Here is a 16177-nt window from a genome sequence, read left to right on the forward strand (position 1 = left end):
TAATCAAAGATTTGCCCAAAAGTCAACTTTAAACAGACACACAAGAACCCACACAGGAAAGAAGCCTTTTGCTTGTGAGCTATGTGGACAACAATTTAGCAGAAAGGCAACTTTAAATGCTCACGTAAAAGTCCACACCGGACAGAAACCTTTTGCCTGTGAGCTCTGTAATCAAACATTCAAATCAAAGACAACCTTAAACATTCACATGAGAGTCCACTAGGGATGAACAATCTATTGTTTTCTGATCAAAATTGTGATTTCAAACAACATGATCACATGATTATTAAGAATGCGTTTTTGTCGTGCTCCTGACTGACCCAGGATCTGTTGTGGTTATATTTTAGACATCCAGGTTTTAAAAGTGTTATGGCAAAATTAGCAAGCAGCAACTTCTCTAACCTTGGAATCCAGACCATCAGTTACTGAAACAAAAGGAACCTCCGCAGCTCCGGCAAGTCTGACGGCTAGCCAATCACAGCACTTTGTCAATGTGATGGGCTAGTCACAGCCAGTGTTGGGCATCTTACGTTTAAAAAGTAATTAGTTATAGTTACGTATTACTTTTTCCAGAAAGTAATTGAGTTAGTATCTCAGTTACCACATTGTAAAAGTAATTAGCTACCTAGTAAAGCAACTGTGACGTTACTTTTATGTTCTGTAACACAGTTACGTTGTACAATATCTATGAAGAGAGAGTTTTCTAGAAAGAACATTTCAGATATCTAAAAAATTCCCTCCGTCAAGAATGTTCTAATGGATATCTGGCATGATCATTTCTATTTGAAGTATAAATATCTGGAATACATATCCAGTTGGCCTAATAAATTTTAAAAAGGCCACTTTAGGCCTTTGGTGATTCTGAGATACCGTAAATCCTCTAATATTGGCCTGTGCTCCATTACCGGCCAGGTCTCCTACATTAGCTGGTCTCTATGTCAGCGGGGGTAAATGAAGGCTGGTCTCTAATAGTGTCCGGCTTTACAGCACAAACCCAGCTGCAGTTTAATAACTTTAAAGTACTCTTAAAATATTTTTAAAAAATAGCGTACTTACTCACAGTTAATGAATTAGTCTCACAAACTATCGCGCAACTTTCCAAGAAGCGCTCAGCGGTGCATGCTGTGTGACCACTTGACTTCTCAAAACTGTGGGTGCGACTCCGGTGCACCAGGCTTTATTTACTACGTTGACTGTGTGTAAAATGCCCAAATTCCATGCGATTGGGACAAAAACAAGCAATTTTTTTTTTTGTGTTCCGAAAGAAGTGCGCCACAAAGGACTTACTTAAACTTAACAAAGACGTAATAGTGGATCATAATCTCCGGCTGCAAGATGAGACAGAAACAGAAAATGCTACAGTTAGCAGTGATGACTTCACCACAGGTAAGGGTTTACTAAATGTTTTTTATGGCGTTTTATTGAACAGCTTAGAAACGCAGCTACAAAAACAGCAGGTAAACACGCCAGGGCTCGGCAGCCTCGCCTCAGTCAGTGCGCCCCAGGGCAGCTGTGGCTACACAGTAGCTCATCACCATCAGTGTGTGAATGTGTGTGTGTGAATTGATGAATGATACACTGTAGTGTAAAGCGCTTTGGCGTCCTTACTCTGAGAGGTGCTATACAAGTGCGGGTCATTACATTTTATTTTTTTACTTCAAACCAAACGAGACACGAACGGTTAAACTTTGGAGCGGTAAGGTGTCTGATGCTTTTTGTTGTGAATCTATGACCTAATTGTTTATAATGCACTATCGGCATGTTTGCTACATTTATTACCATACTGGGATTTAGCCTGAAACAACGGTATTTGTTGTAAATGTTCTATATGCTTACGTACGTACGTTACCTGTACATTTTCAATAAACGAACCTAGTGTTTTATAGGTTCAAATAGAGACAAAATCTTGTTTTTATTCTTTCTACTGGTAGTTTATTTAGCTCAAATTGAACTTGAGTCCTGCCTCTAAATCTGGCCTCCTTTCCATAAAGGCCTGAACCAGGATGTGCTTGAGTAAATGAAGGCCTGTATTAGAGAATTTATGGTAGGCTATCTCAAACTTAATTCCTACTAGTGCAGTTGTTATTATGGATATCCAAATAAATATTTTCTATAGTAACAACACAGCTTTTGATGTCTTCATTTGCAAGTTTTAATAATAATACAATTAGAAATAGGATAAATTAGATTATTGCTATATAAAGTAGGAATTACAGAGATGTCTGATTGTTGATTAAATGTTAAAATGACTTGTTTCTCTGCCTGTGTGTTGGGGTTTACCCTGGGGGACGAGAGGGTAGCGTCCCTGCGCCTTCGGGTCAGGGAACGGGTCCTGACTGTTGTTTGTGCTTATGGGCCATATATCAGTTCAGAGTACCCACCCGTTTTGGGGTCCCTGGGACGAGTGCTAGATAGTGCTCCATCAGGGGACTCCATTGTCCTGCTGGGGGACTTCAATGCTCACGTGGGCAATGACAGCATGACCTGGAAGGGTGTGATTGGGAGGAACAGCCCACCTGATCTGAACTCGAGCGGTGTTTCGTTATTGGACTTCTGTGCAAGTCGCAGTTTGGCCATAACGAACACCATGTTCGAACATAAGGATGCCCATCGGTACACTTGGTACCAGGGCAGCCTAGGTCACAGGTCGATGATAGACTTTGTAGTCGTATCATCTGACCTGCGGCCGTATGTTTTGAACACCCGAGGGAAGAGAGGAGCAGAGTTTTCAACTGATAACCACCTGGTGGTGAGTTGGATCAGACGGCAGGGGAAGATGCCGCGGAGACCTGGCAGACCCAAACACATAGTGAGGGTCTGCTGGAAACGCCTGGCAGAAGAACCTGTCAAGACGGTCTTCAACTCCCACCTCCGGCAGAGCTTTGACCGCGTCCCGAGAGCAGTGGGGGACATTGACTTCGATGGGGCCTTGTTCCACTCTGCGATTGTTGAGGCGGCTGTTGCTAGCTGTGGTCGCAAGGAGGCAGGTGCCAGGCATCTTCTGCTGAGTCATGATTCGTCACTGCTTTTGCATAGCTTTTGTGTCGGCTTTCCAGTCCCAGTATGGATATATATATATACACACACATATATGATCTCCTCCGGGTCGTCTTGAGCCATGTCTTTTCCTCGTCCTGCAGCTCTTCCTCCAGGCATCCCTGCCACTCAGATAGATGTTCAATTTGCGTAATCACCGCAACGCGATGTAGATGGTCCTATTAATCGAGAGAGTAATCTCTTCAGCCATCGTCTGTTGGGATAGCAGCATCAGAAGCAGGGACCTGAAAAGGCTCAACAGCCTAATAACAAAGGCTGGTTCTGTTCTGGGGACGACTGTGGAACCGCTGGAGGAGATGATATAAAGAAGGATTCTCCAGAGAATCAAGAACATGATGGACAACCCTGAGCATTCTCTTCACAAGACTGTCCAACAACGGAAGAGTGTCTTCAGTCAGAGGCTTCTTCAGTTTGGCTGCAACACTGACCGCTACTGGAGATCCTTCCTGCCAACAGCCGTTGTAATATACAACAACTCTTTGATGACTTGATTATTATTATTATTATTATTCTGAGCTACTACAGCAATCACTTTCCCTCTGGGATTAATAAAGTATTATTGAACTGAATTGAATTGATCTGGACTCAACCGAATATAAATTTTTACTGGTGTGTGTGTGTGTGTGTGTGTGTGTGTGTGTGTGTGTGTGTGTGTGTGTGTGTCTGTTAATGTTTTCAAACGGTTATGGGAATTTGGGGTCATTTTAATTCTGTAAAGCACTTTGCTTGAAAAGTGCTTTATAAATCAAATCTGATTGATTGATTGATTGATCAGATTACCTCTCTGAACTACTGGTTTTTTACTACCCTGCACAGTCTCTGAGGTTGGCTGATAGGATGCTCCTGGAAGTCCCAAAGACCAGAAGTAAGCTCAGAGGTGACGGGGCTTCTCTGTAGCAGTCCCTAGGCCTAAACACTGGAATGAGCTGCCTTTGAGCGTTAGGTCGGCCTCTTTACCCTCTGGTTTTAAATACCTTTTGAAAACCTATTTATAGTTCTCCGGGAACCGGTAATGGTTGTTGAATACCATTCTAAGGTGCTATACAAGTAAAGTTGCCTTGCAGATTATATGTGATAATATGTGGAACATGTATTCTAACCACCATGGTTCTTCTGCCTAGCAGGATCCGTCGGTGGAGAATCCAGCAGGTGGCGCTAGTGCACCTTTACGCTGGTCACAGACCACCGGAAGCAGCAGAAACCGGAAGCTGCTAGCAGAGCTAGCTTGTTGTTGTTGTGGTGTGTGAGGAGAAGATTTGAGGCTCTGCAGTAAAAATGTCTTCACTTCAGTCTCTGGGAGAGTTGATCAGCTAAAGCGACTAACTGCTGCTGCAGCAGAAATCTTCTCACCAGGCTGTGGAAACTTTCTTCTCCTCCTCAACAACTTGGTGGAGTTCTTTCCAGAAGCAGAGAAGCTATTCTGCGGTCTTCGTGACAATCGGAGCTCCAGAAGCAGGTGATGGGTGAGAAAAGCTTTTCTCTAGACTTCCTGCCCTCTGGGTCTGCTGCTGTTCCTTTGGCCTCTCTGAGAAACGCGCTCGTTTTGCTGCTTTCATCAGATTGAAGAGGTTCCCTCTATCAGACTCGCTCATCTGAGTTGGTCATGATGCAGGATCGCTGCTCGCTCTCTCATCCATCCTGCTCACACTCTCCGACGGAAAAGGCCCGAATCTGAATGTGACTCTGGAGGAAAAAGCGGTTAGCTCTACTCCGTGAACTCTGGTGAGCAAAGGTCCTCTTTTCCAGACTGGATGTGTCCTCAGCTGATCAGAACCAAAGCGTTGGATCTTTAATCTCCTGCGTTGTTCTGAAGCAGCATCTTAATCAGCTCTCCTGCTTTGTTTCTATTGCAGCTGTTAGCTAAACACGGCTAAAGAAAACCTGCTACCACTTCAGGATCATCCATCAGCTGGGACTGCTTCATCAGCATGGACACAGGTACTGGTGTGTGTGTGTGTGTGTGTGTGTGTGTGTGCGTGCGTGTGTGTGTGTGTGTGGTTCGACTGATGTTGGTTCTCACCTTCAGCCATGACCTGTTTGTTTGTCTTTACAACTGTTTTATGTGTGAAATTAATATTTCATGTGCTTCTGTGTTTCCTACAGATGTTCAACAGCTGGTGCTGGTTAAAGAAGAAGCTCCTGGTGAGGACCAGCAGGACCCAGAACACCTCCACATGAAGGAGGAACAGGAGGAACTCTGGACCAGTCTGGAGGGAGAGCAGCTCCATCTGAAGGAGGAGACTGATGCTGCCAGGTTTCCAGTCACTGTAGTTACTATAAAGAGTGAGGATGATGAAGAGAAACCTCTGATCTCACAGCTTCATCAGCAGCAACTAGAAGACAGAGATGTTCCAGCCTGCAGCTCAGCTGGTGGAGGAGCAGGAACTAGCAGGAACCCAGATCTGAACCCTCATGAGCAGACACTTGGTCCTTCAGAGGCTGAAGTCAGTGGAGATGATGAAGAGGATGATGATATGAGTGTAGGCTCTGAGCTGTCACACGCTGGGTCTGAAACTGGAGACGATGACTGGAATGAGAGAAGGTCTTCTGAGTCAGATGGTAAGACTGTCAACACATCCTTTAGCTGGCCTGAAATTACATTCTTGACTCACCGGCTGAGTTGGCTGGTAGAAGATCACGATGGTGTAGGTCTACCTAGAGCATGTGATCCTATCATATGTGATGTTGATTCCAAACAGAGAGGAGCGACAAAATAATTAAAGCATCAGTTAATAAGAAAAACAACTCTCTTGTCATTTTACTAGTTATTTAATTTTAGATGATTTTATGAACTCTTACTGAAATCTAGTCCGACTCCATGAAGTCTGGCCTCCTGCTTCTGACACCGTCTTCGTGCCAGACCATTACAGCCTCATTTGGGTCATAGTCCTTGATCTGTGGAGAACGCAGCTGCACCGTGAGAACATCTGAAAGTGTGTCAGGTCTCATGTTGACCCTTTGCACCGACGTCACCTAGTCACGTGGGTCCGCCATGCTGAACGGCTAAAGCATGTAAACAGTGAGCGACACGAGTACTAAACAAAGGGAGAAGTAGAGCCTGAAAATCTTCTTTAGGCCCATGTTCAGTTATCAGAAGAAGCAGCGCACCTAGACGGGGCTCATAGAGAGCGATGTTTACAAAAGTTAAGTGTTATTTACTAGCTTACGAACGTTAGCTTAAGCTCTCTCTGCAGCTGTTCACCGATGTAAACAAGCCGCCTACTCTGCCCAAGTTCACCCGACTGGATTTATAACTTTATGTTATAAACGGCGTTTCACTTTACACTCGGGTTGTCACGATACTAAAATTTCAAACTCGATTCGATACTGGAACAAAAAACTCGATACTCGATTTCGATACTATTTAAAAACACCAACTTATTGAACAAGTTTATTCAAAAAATAACATTCCTCAATTTATATTGCAAAAATTAAATGTTAAGAATTAAGTGTGTAAAGTGCTTAAACCTTTCAAGTATCAGCATTTTTAAAAGGTGCATACAAAAACTGGTGAAAGTTAACACTTTAAATCATGAATTGTCTCACTATACATACACTATTTGCAGAGTGATGTTTTGCTGCTTAAACTCTGTTTAAGGTGCATTTTTGTCATAAGATGTAATGCCACATGTTTTGTTCTGTACTTTTGAACAACTCTGTTGGTCAATAAAGGGAGAAAACGAATTTCTCCACAGTAGAACAAAGGTACATCTACCGGTAATCTTAATAAAAACAGATTGGCGCACGGCAGTGACGTCATTAAAAGCACCGGTTAGATTAGCCGCGGCTAGTCTGTTCACGCCTAGAAATCCCAGACCCGCTCCAAACGAACAGGGGAATCACGTTAATGATTCCTAACAAAACCTTTCGACATGAAGATGTTTTGGTGCAGATAATGTCTTATTTCGAGGCTGCACCATGGGTGCCCGTCCGCACCCGTTACATGGATATACACTGACGGCGATTCGCCGATGGATCTAAATACCCCGGGGAATCCAAGTAGCACCAAAGTTGTCAGCGTGAGTAAACAAACGTACTGCATGCTAGAAATTAAGTCCGGGTTGCAATAAACGGGAGTTTCCTTTAAGCACATAAGCGTGAACATACAACTACGTGTTGGACTTGGTATGCTAATTAAGTTGGGCTGTGAAGCGCCTCCCAAATTCGCTGTTTATGTTTTTGTTTATTTATTTGGCAGACAAAACTTGGATCAGAGACAACTCGCGTGGGAAATTGCAATGTACAGTCGCCATGCGGCGTCTTCTTCTTCTGTTTGTCTGGGAGGCGGAGGCTGCTTTACGGCATCTGGCTGTCGTGCGTGTCGGTGTACTTGAAGAAGGCTGTGTATAATAGTCCATAATATCAATACCACAGGGATGGAATATCTCATTTAGATACCTTTTTTAGCATCGATTTATATCTAGGTATCGATTTTTTGACAACACTACTTTACACCCAAGCTGATTTAAACAAAAGTCCGGATCCCTACCAGCTTCTGTTGCTGGAGGTGTTACCGGGTTCAGCTGCTGCTCTCACACCGGGATGAGACAAGATCTCTCTTAACAGCGACGCTCATACTAAATAACGTAATTTTAACACACGTAATCATACATTGGAACAATATTATAATTAATTATCTTGCATTTCACGGTACCGCGCATCCTCCATGGTGGCATATCCATCCATCAGAAGAACGCATCACATTTGTCCCTGTCCCCGTCTTCGTCATGAAATAAACATTATCTTACCCGGTAAAAACACGTTCGCTGTAAACCCGAGGGCTGCTAGTCCGTTTGATTGACCACTGCAGTTCATCTCGATCGTCGGTATCGATCAACGTTATTTGAAAAAATGTAAAAACGAGTGGACTTTACATCCTTGCCTGTTAGTGCAGCCAGCCACGTAGCAGGTTGTTACCATTTTACTGTGAAACCAACTAAATAAAAGCGATAAAAGGCTGCAAACGGGCTTGTTTTGACTAGCTTCACCGGAGTTTCAACGTGTGTAAACGGCCTTTTTGTCGTCCATCATGGCGAACATGGTGGTCCCATGAGTGGAGTGATGTCATGTGCAAAAGGTCATTTGGACCTCCAGTCATTTTTAACTTGCTTCATGGTGCTAAAGCCTCTTTGACACTCAGCAGTTGAGGGAGGGAGGGACAGCTCCAGGTCGATCAATTCCAGCGAATCAGGGCAGGAATGCTGAAAGCATCTGTTTACTGCGATCCATGACGTCTTCGGCAGCGACCCAGGCTCTTGAGACATGAGCGACTTGAGGGCAGTCCACTGGTCAGAAATGCTTTCAGCGTGGACACCAGCGGTCTCCAGGACAGGCCTGAAGTGGTCCACAAGTGTTTCCAGTTCTGCATCACCAAAATCTAGAAGAGTGTTGTAAAAAGAAGGCATTAAAATAATTAGCATGCCGTTTTTATTCACATCCTGACTGGACAGCTCTGATAAACCAACCTGCTTCTTCATCTCCCGACTGTGGCCAGTTGGTGAAGCTGACTAGCTTGGTGGCATGCAGAATCCCTACACTGGCTTCCTGGAGCCTGTGAGTCATTTTCTCAACTAGCCTGTCGATCACTTCTGTCTGTGAGCTGATGAGGGCCTTGTTATCACCTGCTTTTGTTAGTGTTAGTCCCTCATAGCAGTCTGCAACTGTGGCTTTCATCATGGGTCCCTGTCTGATAAATAACAGCAACACACTTTCTTCCTCTTTTCTGGTGGAAACTTTAAAAAGAATATAACTATAAAGGTCATCGTCGTCTTCCTCCGCTTGTCCGGGTCCGGGTCGCGGGGGCAGCATCCCAACTAGGGAGCTCCAGACCGTCCTCTCCCCGGCCTTCCCCACCAGCTCCTCTGGCAGGACCCCAAGGCGTTCCCGGACCAGATTGAAGATGTAACCTCTCCAACTTGTCCTGGGTCGACCCGGGGGCCTCCTGCCGGCAGGACATGCCCGAAACACCTCCCCAGGGAGGTGTCCAGGAGGCATCCTGACCAGATGCCCAAACCACCTCAACTGACTCCTTTCGATCCGGAGGAGCAGCGGTTCTACTCCGAGTCCCTCCCGAATGTCCGAGCTCCTCACCCTATCTTAAGGCTGAGCCCGGCCACCCTATGGAAAAAACTCATTTTGGCCGCTTGTATCCGCAATCTTGTTCTTTCCGTCATTACCCAAAGCTCATGACCATAGGTGAGGATTGGGACGTAGATCGACCGGTAAATGGAGAGCCTGGCTTTCTGGCTCAGCTCCCTCTTCACCACGACAGATCGGCTCAGCGTCTGCATCACTGCAGATGCCGAACCAATCCACCTGTCGATCTCCCGATCCCTCCTACCCTCACTTGTGAACAAGACCCAGAGATACTTAACCTCCTCCACTTGAGGTAGGACATCTCTCCCGACCCGGAGTTGGCAAGCCACCCTTTTCCGGTCGAGAACCATGGTCTCAGATTTGATGGTGCTGATCCTCATCGCAGCCGATTCACACTTGGCCGCGAACCTACCCAGCAAGAGCTGAAGGTCAGAGCTGGATGAAGCTAGGAGGACCACATCATCCGCAAAAAGCAGAGACGAGATTCTCCTGCCACCAAACTCGACACGCTCCACACCACGGCTGTGCCTAGAAATTCTGTCCATAAAGGTAATGAACAGAACCGGTGACAAAGGGCAGCCCTGGCAGAGTTCAACCCTCACCGGGAACAGGTCCGACTTACTACCGGCTATGCGGACCAAACTCACGCTCCTCTGGTAATGGGACTGAATGGCCCTTAACAGAAAGCCACCCACCCCATACTCCTGGAGCGTCCCCCACAGGTTGCCCCTGAGGACACGGTCATAAGCCTTCTCCAAATCCACAAAACACATGTGGATTGGCTGGGCAAACTCCCATGCCCCCTCCATCACCCTTGCAAGGGTATAGAGCTGGTCCACAGTTCCACAGCCAGGACGAAAACCACATTGCTCCTCCTCAATCTGAGATTCAACTATCGATCGGACCCTCCTCTCCAGTACCTTGGAGTAGACCTTTCCAGGGAGGCTGAGGAGTGTGATCCCCCTATAGTTGGAGCACACCCTCAGGTCACCCTTCTTAAAGATGGGGACCACCACCCCGGTCTGCCACTCCACACGAACTGCCCCCGATGACCACACAATGTTGCAGAGACATGACAGCCCTACAACATCCATAGCCTTGAGATACCCAGGACGAGCCTCATCTGCCCCCGGGGCTCCGCCGCTCTGTAGTTGTTTGACTACCTCAGCTACTTCTGCCCCTGAGATTGGACAGTCCATTCCCAGGTCCCCCGGCTCTGGTTACTCCTCGGAGTGCGCATAGGTGGGATTGAGGAGCTCCTCAAAGTATTCCTTCCACCGCCCGACAAAAGCCCCAGTTGACGTCAGCAGCTCCCCATCCCCACTGTAAACAGTGTGAGCGAGTTGCTGCCTTCCTCTCCTGGGGCGCCGGACAGTTTGCCAGAACCTCTTTGGAGCCAATCGATAGTCTTTCTCCATGGTCTCACCAAACTCCTACCACGCCCGAGATTTTGCCTCGGCAACTGCCACTGCTGCACCCCGCTTGGCTATCCAGTACCTGTCTGCTGCCTCCGGAGACCCACAGACCAGCCACGCCCTGTAGGCCTCCTTCTTCAGCCTGACGGCTCCCCGAACCTCTGGTGTCCACCAGCGGGTACGGGGGTTGCCACCACAACTGGCACTGGCCATCTTGCGACCACAGTTAGCAACAGCCGCCTCAAAAATCGCAGAGTGGAACAAGGCCCACTCGGAATGTCCCCCACTGCTCTCGGGACACGGTCAAAGCTCTTCCGGAGGTGGGAGTTGAAGACCGTCTTAACAGGTTCTTCTGCCAGGCGTTCCCAGCAGACCCTCACTATGCGTTTGGGTCTGCCAGGTCTACGTGGCATCTTCCCCTGCCATCTGATCCAACTCACCACCAGGTGGTGATCAGCTGACAGCTCCGCTCCTCTCTTCATTCGGGTGTTGAAAACATACGGCCGCAGGTCAGATGATACGACTACAAATTCTATCATTGATCTGCGACCTAGGCTGCCCTGGTACCAAGTGTACTGATGGGCATCCTTATGTTCGAACATGGTGTTTGTTATGGCCAATCTGCGGCTTGCACAGAAGTCCAATAACGAAACACCACTCGAGTTCAGATCAGGCGGGCCGTTCCTCCCATCACACCCCTCCAGGTCAAGCTGTCATTGCCCACGTGAGCACTGAAGTCCCTCAGCAGGACAATGGAGTCCCCTGATGGAGCATCTAGCAATCGTCCCAGGTACTCCAAAAAGGGTGGGTACTCTGAACTGATATTTGGCCCTAACCCCAGGCCTGGCTCCAGGGTGGGACCCTGGTAACCCTCTGGGCCGGGTACTCCGACTCTCTGAATTTACATCCATGAAAGATCCTGTGAACCGTTCTTTGTCTCACCCTTCACCTAAGACCAATTTGTCATGGGAGACCCTACCAGGGGCACAAAGTGCCCCAGACAACATAGCTCCTTGGATCATTAAGGCACTCAAACTCCTCCACCACGATAAGGTGACGGTTCAAGGAGGAACTATAAAGATACTTTACTAAACATACCTGGTTTTGTATTTTTCCAGTACTACTTGTGTTGAACACAAGGTGCCATGGGCCTCTGCCATAGTGATGACAGATCTCTGCAGACAGGTGGACAGGCTGTTCAGATGGGTGTGGGTGTCGTGCAGGAAGCCACAAAACTGGACGATAACAGCTTCCTTAATGGTAGAGTAGTATTTTCTTGCCTTGGCCTGCTGGACACCCCGGATATTTTGAGCATCAGGAGACTGAATCTAAAATTAATTTAAAGAATAATTACACATAAATCAACAACTGCTCTTTATAGATTAAGGTAAATGTTAGTAATTCTAACAAATTTTTTAGGCCATTACACATTATTATTAATTCGCTAATACCTGCTCAAGGTGTTGTACAAGACCTCGGTATCCTCGCAGGAAGTGGTCCGGGGCACACAGCAGGTGTCATACCCAACGGGTCCCACCTATTCTGGTGGGCACCAATGGCTTTTGGCCAAGAACCTGAAACCTGTTAATTAGGTTTGCCCTGTTGAGTGGACTGGTGTGATAGAAGGTGTATAGCCCAGAAAGCAGATCTTCCACTTTCTGAAACATCACATTTGAGCGCATTGCATCAGAAAAGCTCAATTCGAGGCGGTGTGCCATGCAGTGGATGCCAGTGATGTAGGTCCGGCCACCCTTCAACTTGCTGACGACTCCATTTTTTGCTCCAGTCTTTACTGCTGCTCCATCTGTTCCCATAGCGACTAGTTTGCTTCCCCAGTCATCACTCACCCCATCCATGATGTCACTAATGGCTTTGCTTATGTGTGATGCGTCTGCCTTCTCCACTGACTTGATGCCAACAAACGTTGACTTGATTTTACATTCGTGACTAAATCTAACATATACCAACTCCTGCTCTTTCACAGAACTGTCTGTGGAGCCATCACATCCGCTTTTGGGCGGTAACAAGATGGCGCCTATGCTTCGCTTAGCCGCGGTCACCTGGCACTTTTTCAAACTTTTCTCTACTATCCTCCTCTTTTCCACCTTGTGATCCTCTTCAGTAATGTCCCTGCTACCATCTCCTATGATCGCCAGACTCTTTTGTCCTTCCGTTCGTTCACGATCGCCCAAGATACACTGAGGATGTACCTCCCTGTTTGTTTATCTGAGTGGCAAACTGCCCGGAGCCAAATTACGATTCCAACCAGGGCGCCTTCAGCGATGTTTATCCGGTCCCGGGAAAACATCGGAGGAAATGAGGTAAATGAGCAGGAATCCAGGTGAGAACAAGACTTCTCTTAAAGCGTGGTTTATCTAGTAAACATCGGCGTGATCTTCTAGCGTCTCTTCCTTTGTTTGGCGACTTGAACGCCACTTCCGCATTCCCGCCAGGCCGCATTACGGTTTCTCCATCCAAGTTTTTTAAGGTCGGTTTATCCTCATTCCTCAGTGGTTTCTCCTCCTGTTCCCTCCATAAGTGGTTTTTATAAACACCGTGGATCTAACCCTGCTAATTTACGTCCACTAACTCCAGCTGTTTCTGTAGTTTCTGATTCCTCCACCTCACTCAGCATGGCTCTATTAAAGAGCAAGTCAGCCCCTACCAGAGTCTAACTCCACTCTCACTTCATGTTTGAAAAATGCAACAAATGCTGTTGCCTGGCAGACCGAGAAGGTGGAGCTGCTAACAAATACACACACACACACAGGCTCACGACAGCATTGTGACATCATAATGTACCAGTTTACATCATAGCATACCTCTTAGCCAATAGCGGTGGCAGATTTAAATTAAAATACAGTGCAGAGTTTTTACCTGACAACGGCACAACACTGCCCGTTTTAGGCAGAATATTTAAATTTTAACTAAGATGCACTGAAGTGCATCGTAGAGTTTTGTTTTAAGGCTCGTAAATGAGAATTAAACCAGGGAGCCAACTTCCTGTCCCTAATTACGTACCTTCTTTTTTAAAGGGGCAACATTATCTAATGCCACACATAAAGAGGAATTAACATGATGAACTAAGGCATCAATTTGTGAGGGGCTAGAACTGAAAATATTACCCTCTGCCTTTGTGACAAAATGAAAGACTCTACGATTTAAAAGATGCAACTGCGTTGTCAGATTGAGACCGACTATAATGCAATTTACTTTCATGTCTCGAGAACTCATTTATAAAAAACTCAAAGGTTATCAGAAAGTGGTCCGAGAGGACTGAATTATGTGGAAAGATCGTTATTTCCTCACACTCTATGCCATAAGTCAGCACAAGGTCTAATGTATGATGGCAGGAGTGGGTGGAGCTATGTATTCTTTGAGTAAAACCAATTGAGTCTTTTTCTTTACCTTGCTGACGAAACGTACGTCAGCAAGGTAAAGAAAAACTTTTCCTGTGTTTTAAAAAGAACCGAAAATGGAACGCTACACTACTTTTATCATTTGTAATGAATTTGCAGTTAATAATGAGTTAACTGTAAATCTTCTGCAATGGATCATGATTCAAATGTTTTGTTGATTGAAGGCTTTAATTGTTACTTCAATCAACATTTTCTTGTCTTTTATCTTGTACAGAACGTCCACAGCATGATGTCTGGCAAAAGGAGAACATTCTGACCGACCAGCTCTCTAACCAGGAGACCACCTCCAGTTTGGACCAGAGGGAACCAGAACCTCCACTGATCAAAGAGGAACAGCAGGAAATCTGTATCCATCAGCATAAAGGGCAGCTGATTCTGAAGCAGGAAAATGTTTCCTTCATGGTGACTTCTCCTTCTGAAGAAACAGATGGCTGTGAACCAGAGCCAAACAGGAACCAACCCTTGTGTCAGAGTTCTACTGAAGCTGAGAACCAAGTTCAGGATGGATGCAGGAATGAAAACTCAGAACCAAACAGCAATGAAGAACTGAGACAAAATAAAAGACGTCGACAAACCAAAGATCACAGAGACAGTCAGAAACTAAAAAGGCAAAAGAGGGCTCACAGAGACGAGAGACTATTTTCATGTCTTTTCTGTGGGAAATCTTTCACTCGCAAGTATGTTTTAACTGATCACATGAGAAATCACACAGGTGAGAAGCCATTTATATGTGAAAGTTGTGGTAAATGTTTCACTAACAGTAGTAACTTGACTAAACACATGAGAATTCATACAGGAGAGAAACCATTTAGGTGTGGAACTTGCTATAAACATTTCTCCCAGAATAGTAACTTGAGAACACACATGAAAACTCATACAGGTGAGAAGTCATTTAGATGTAAATGTTGTGGCAAATGTTTCTCTCAGAGTAATGATTTGACTAGACACATGAGGACTCACACAGGTGAGAAACCATATCCATGTAAAACTTGTGGCAAGTGTTTTTCTAGGAGCAATCACTTGACTAGACACATGAAAATTCACCACAGGTGAAAAGTCTCTTCCGTGCTTGATCTGTAGGGTTAGCCAAACATGTTCTTTACATTCTCATGTGAAAATGTACGTTTGATGTTTTATTCATAAAACATGTTTAGTGTTTTTTCCTCACAAATGTAACCTGACTCAAAACATGATACAGCTGTAACATGATGGAAGTGGTCATTTTTAATGACTGACCAATAAGGTATATTCCATATAAATAAGAATTATCAATATTATTGATCCTTTAATATTTGATTTAAAAGGAAACTAGATCCTTTGGGTAGATCAGGGGAAAAAAAGACACAATCATTTGAGTCAGAGTCATATAGTTTATAAAAATCTATTTAATATTATATTTCTACGACTAATGATGGGTCATACAATGTGATGGGAGTTGTAGGTGATCCGGTGGAGGTGAAGTCATCTCGGCCAGGCTGCCCAGAAGAAAGGACTTCTGGAATGTCAAAGGCAATAGCTTCCTTTGAATTCTTGCCTCTGTCCATAAGATTTCCCGGGTCTGCTGGCAGTCAGATGAAGTTGTTTCTCTGATGGACCTTTGCAAATTTGCGAAGAAAGTTTGACTTTGAAGGATGATTCTTTATGCGCTAATACAGGCTGGCGGAACCGTGTCGCTGGCAGGAACTCAAGAATTGAGGAAGTGAATTTGTTTCATGAAACTTGTTTACAAATTTTGGCAAATCAGAACTTAACAAGTTTAAAGTAGGTGTTAGAGAATAATTGTAATACAGCTTTTAAGTGGATACACATTTTTATATTCTGCTGTGTGTGTGTGTGTGTGTGTGTGTGTGTGTGTGTGTGTGTGTGTGTGTGTGTGTGTGTGTGTGTGTGTGTGTGTGTGTGTGTGTGTGTGTGTGTGTGTGACTCAGGCGAAGGTCAGGATGTCCTCCTGAGGCGGGTTTTAGATTTGCTTGTCAGCTCCTTTTCCTGTAGACTGCTGGACACACATGGATGGGAGTGAGACCAGATGTGCTACAGATAAGAGTCGTATATCTCTTTTTATGGTAACTAAGGAATGTGCTTTGTACTGAATAAAAGAGACTCAGAGGGGGTCTACTCTTTGAGATCTGTTGAACTCCAAGCTGGGTCAGTTCGTTCTTGGTTTTCGCATTTTATCTCTGCAGAGATAAA

At 45.4% G+C, this 16177-nt stretch overlaps 1 protein-coding gene across 5 annotated transcripts; it reads left to right on the top strand.

Moving 5' to 3' along the window:
• The first annotated feature begins 4234 nt into the window (after positions 1–4234).
• On the top strand, positions 4235–15914 carry LOC107395163 (zinc finger and SCAN domain-containing protein 31). 5 transcript variants are annotated; one of them, XM_054737604.2, is made up of 6 exons: positions 4235–4520; positions 4617–4779; positions 4911–4995; positions 5161–5616; positions 14202–14699; positions 15429–15914. In XM_054737604.2, the coding sequence occupies exons 3-6, from the start codon at positions 4986–4988 to the stop codon at positions 15575–15577; spliced, it is 1113 nt and encodes a 370-aa protein (XP_054593579.2). In that variant the 5' UTR covers positions 4235–4520; positions 4617–4779; positions 4911–4985; the 3' UTR covers positions 15578–15914. The 5 variants fall into 5 exon arrangements, with proteins under 5 accessions (XP_054593579.2, XP_054593575.2, XP_070404748.1 ...); XM_054737600.2 differs by having other exon boundaries at positions 14202–15914; XM_070548647.1 differs by having other exon boundaries at positions 4235–4513; positions 14202–15914.
• Positions 15915–16177: the final 263 nt, after the last annotated feature.

The sequence above is a fragment of the Nothobranchius furzeri genome, chromosome 2 (assembly GCF_043380555.1).
Source record: "Nothobranchius furzeri strain GRZ-AD chromosome 2, NfurGRZ-RIMD1, whole genome shotgun sequence".
Taxonomy (NCBI): Eukaryota; Metazoa; Chordata; class Actinopteri; order Cyprinodontiformes; family Nothobranchiidae; genus Nothobranchius; species Nothobranchius furzeri.

What these genes read in the sequence shown, in the direction of transcription:
- LOC107395163 (XM_054737600.2), top strand. An exon ending in AAGGTCTTCTGAGTCAGATG is followed by an intron (nt 5,617 to 14,201) that starts GTAAGACTGTCA and finishes TATCTTGTACAG; the next exon opens with AACGTCCACAGCATGATGTC.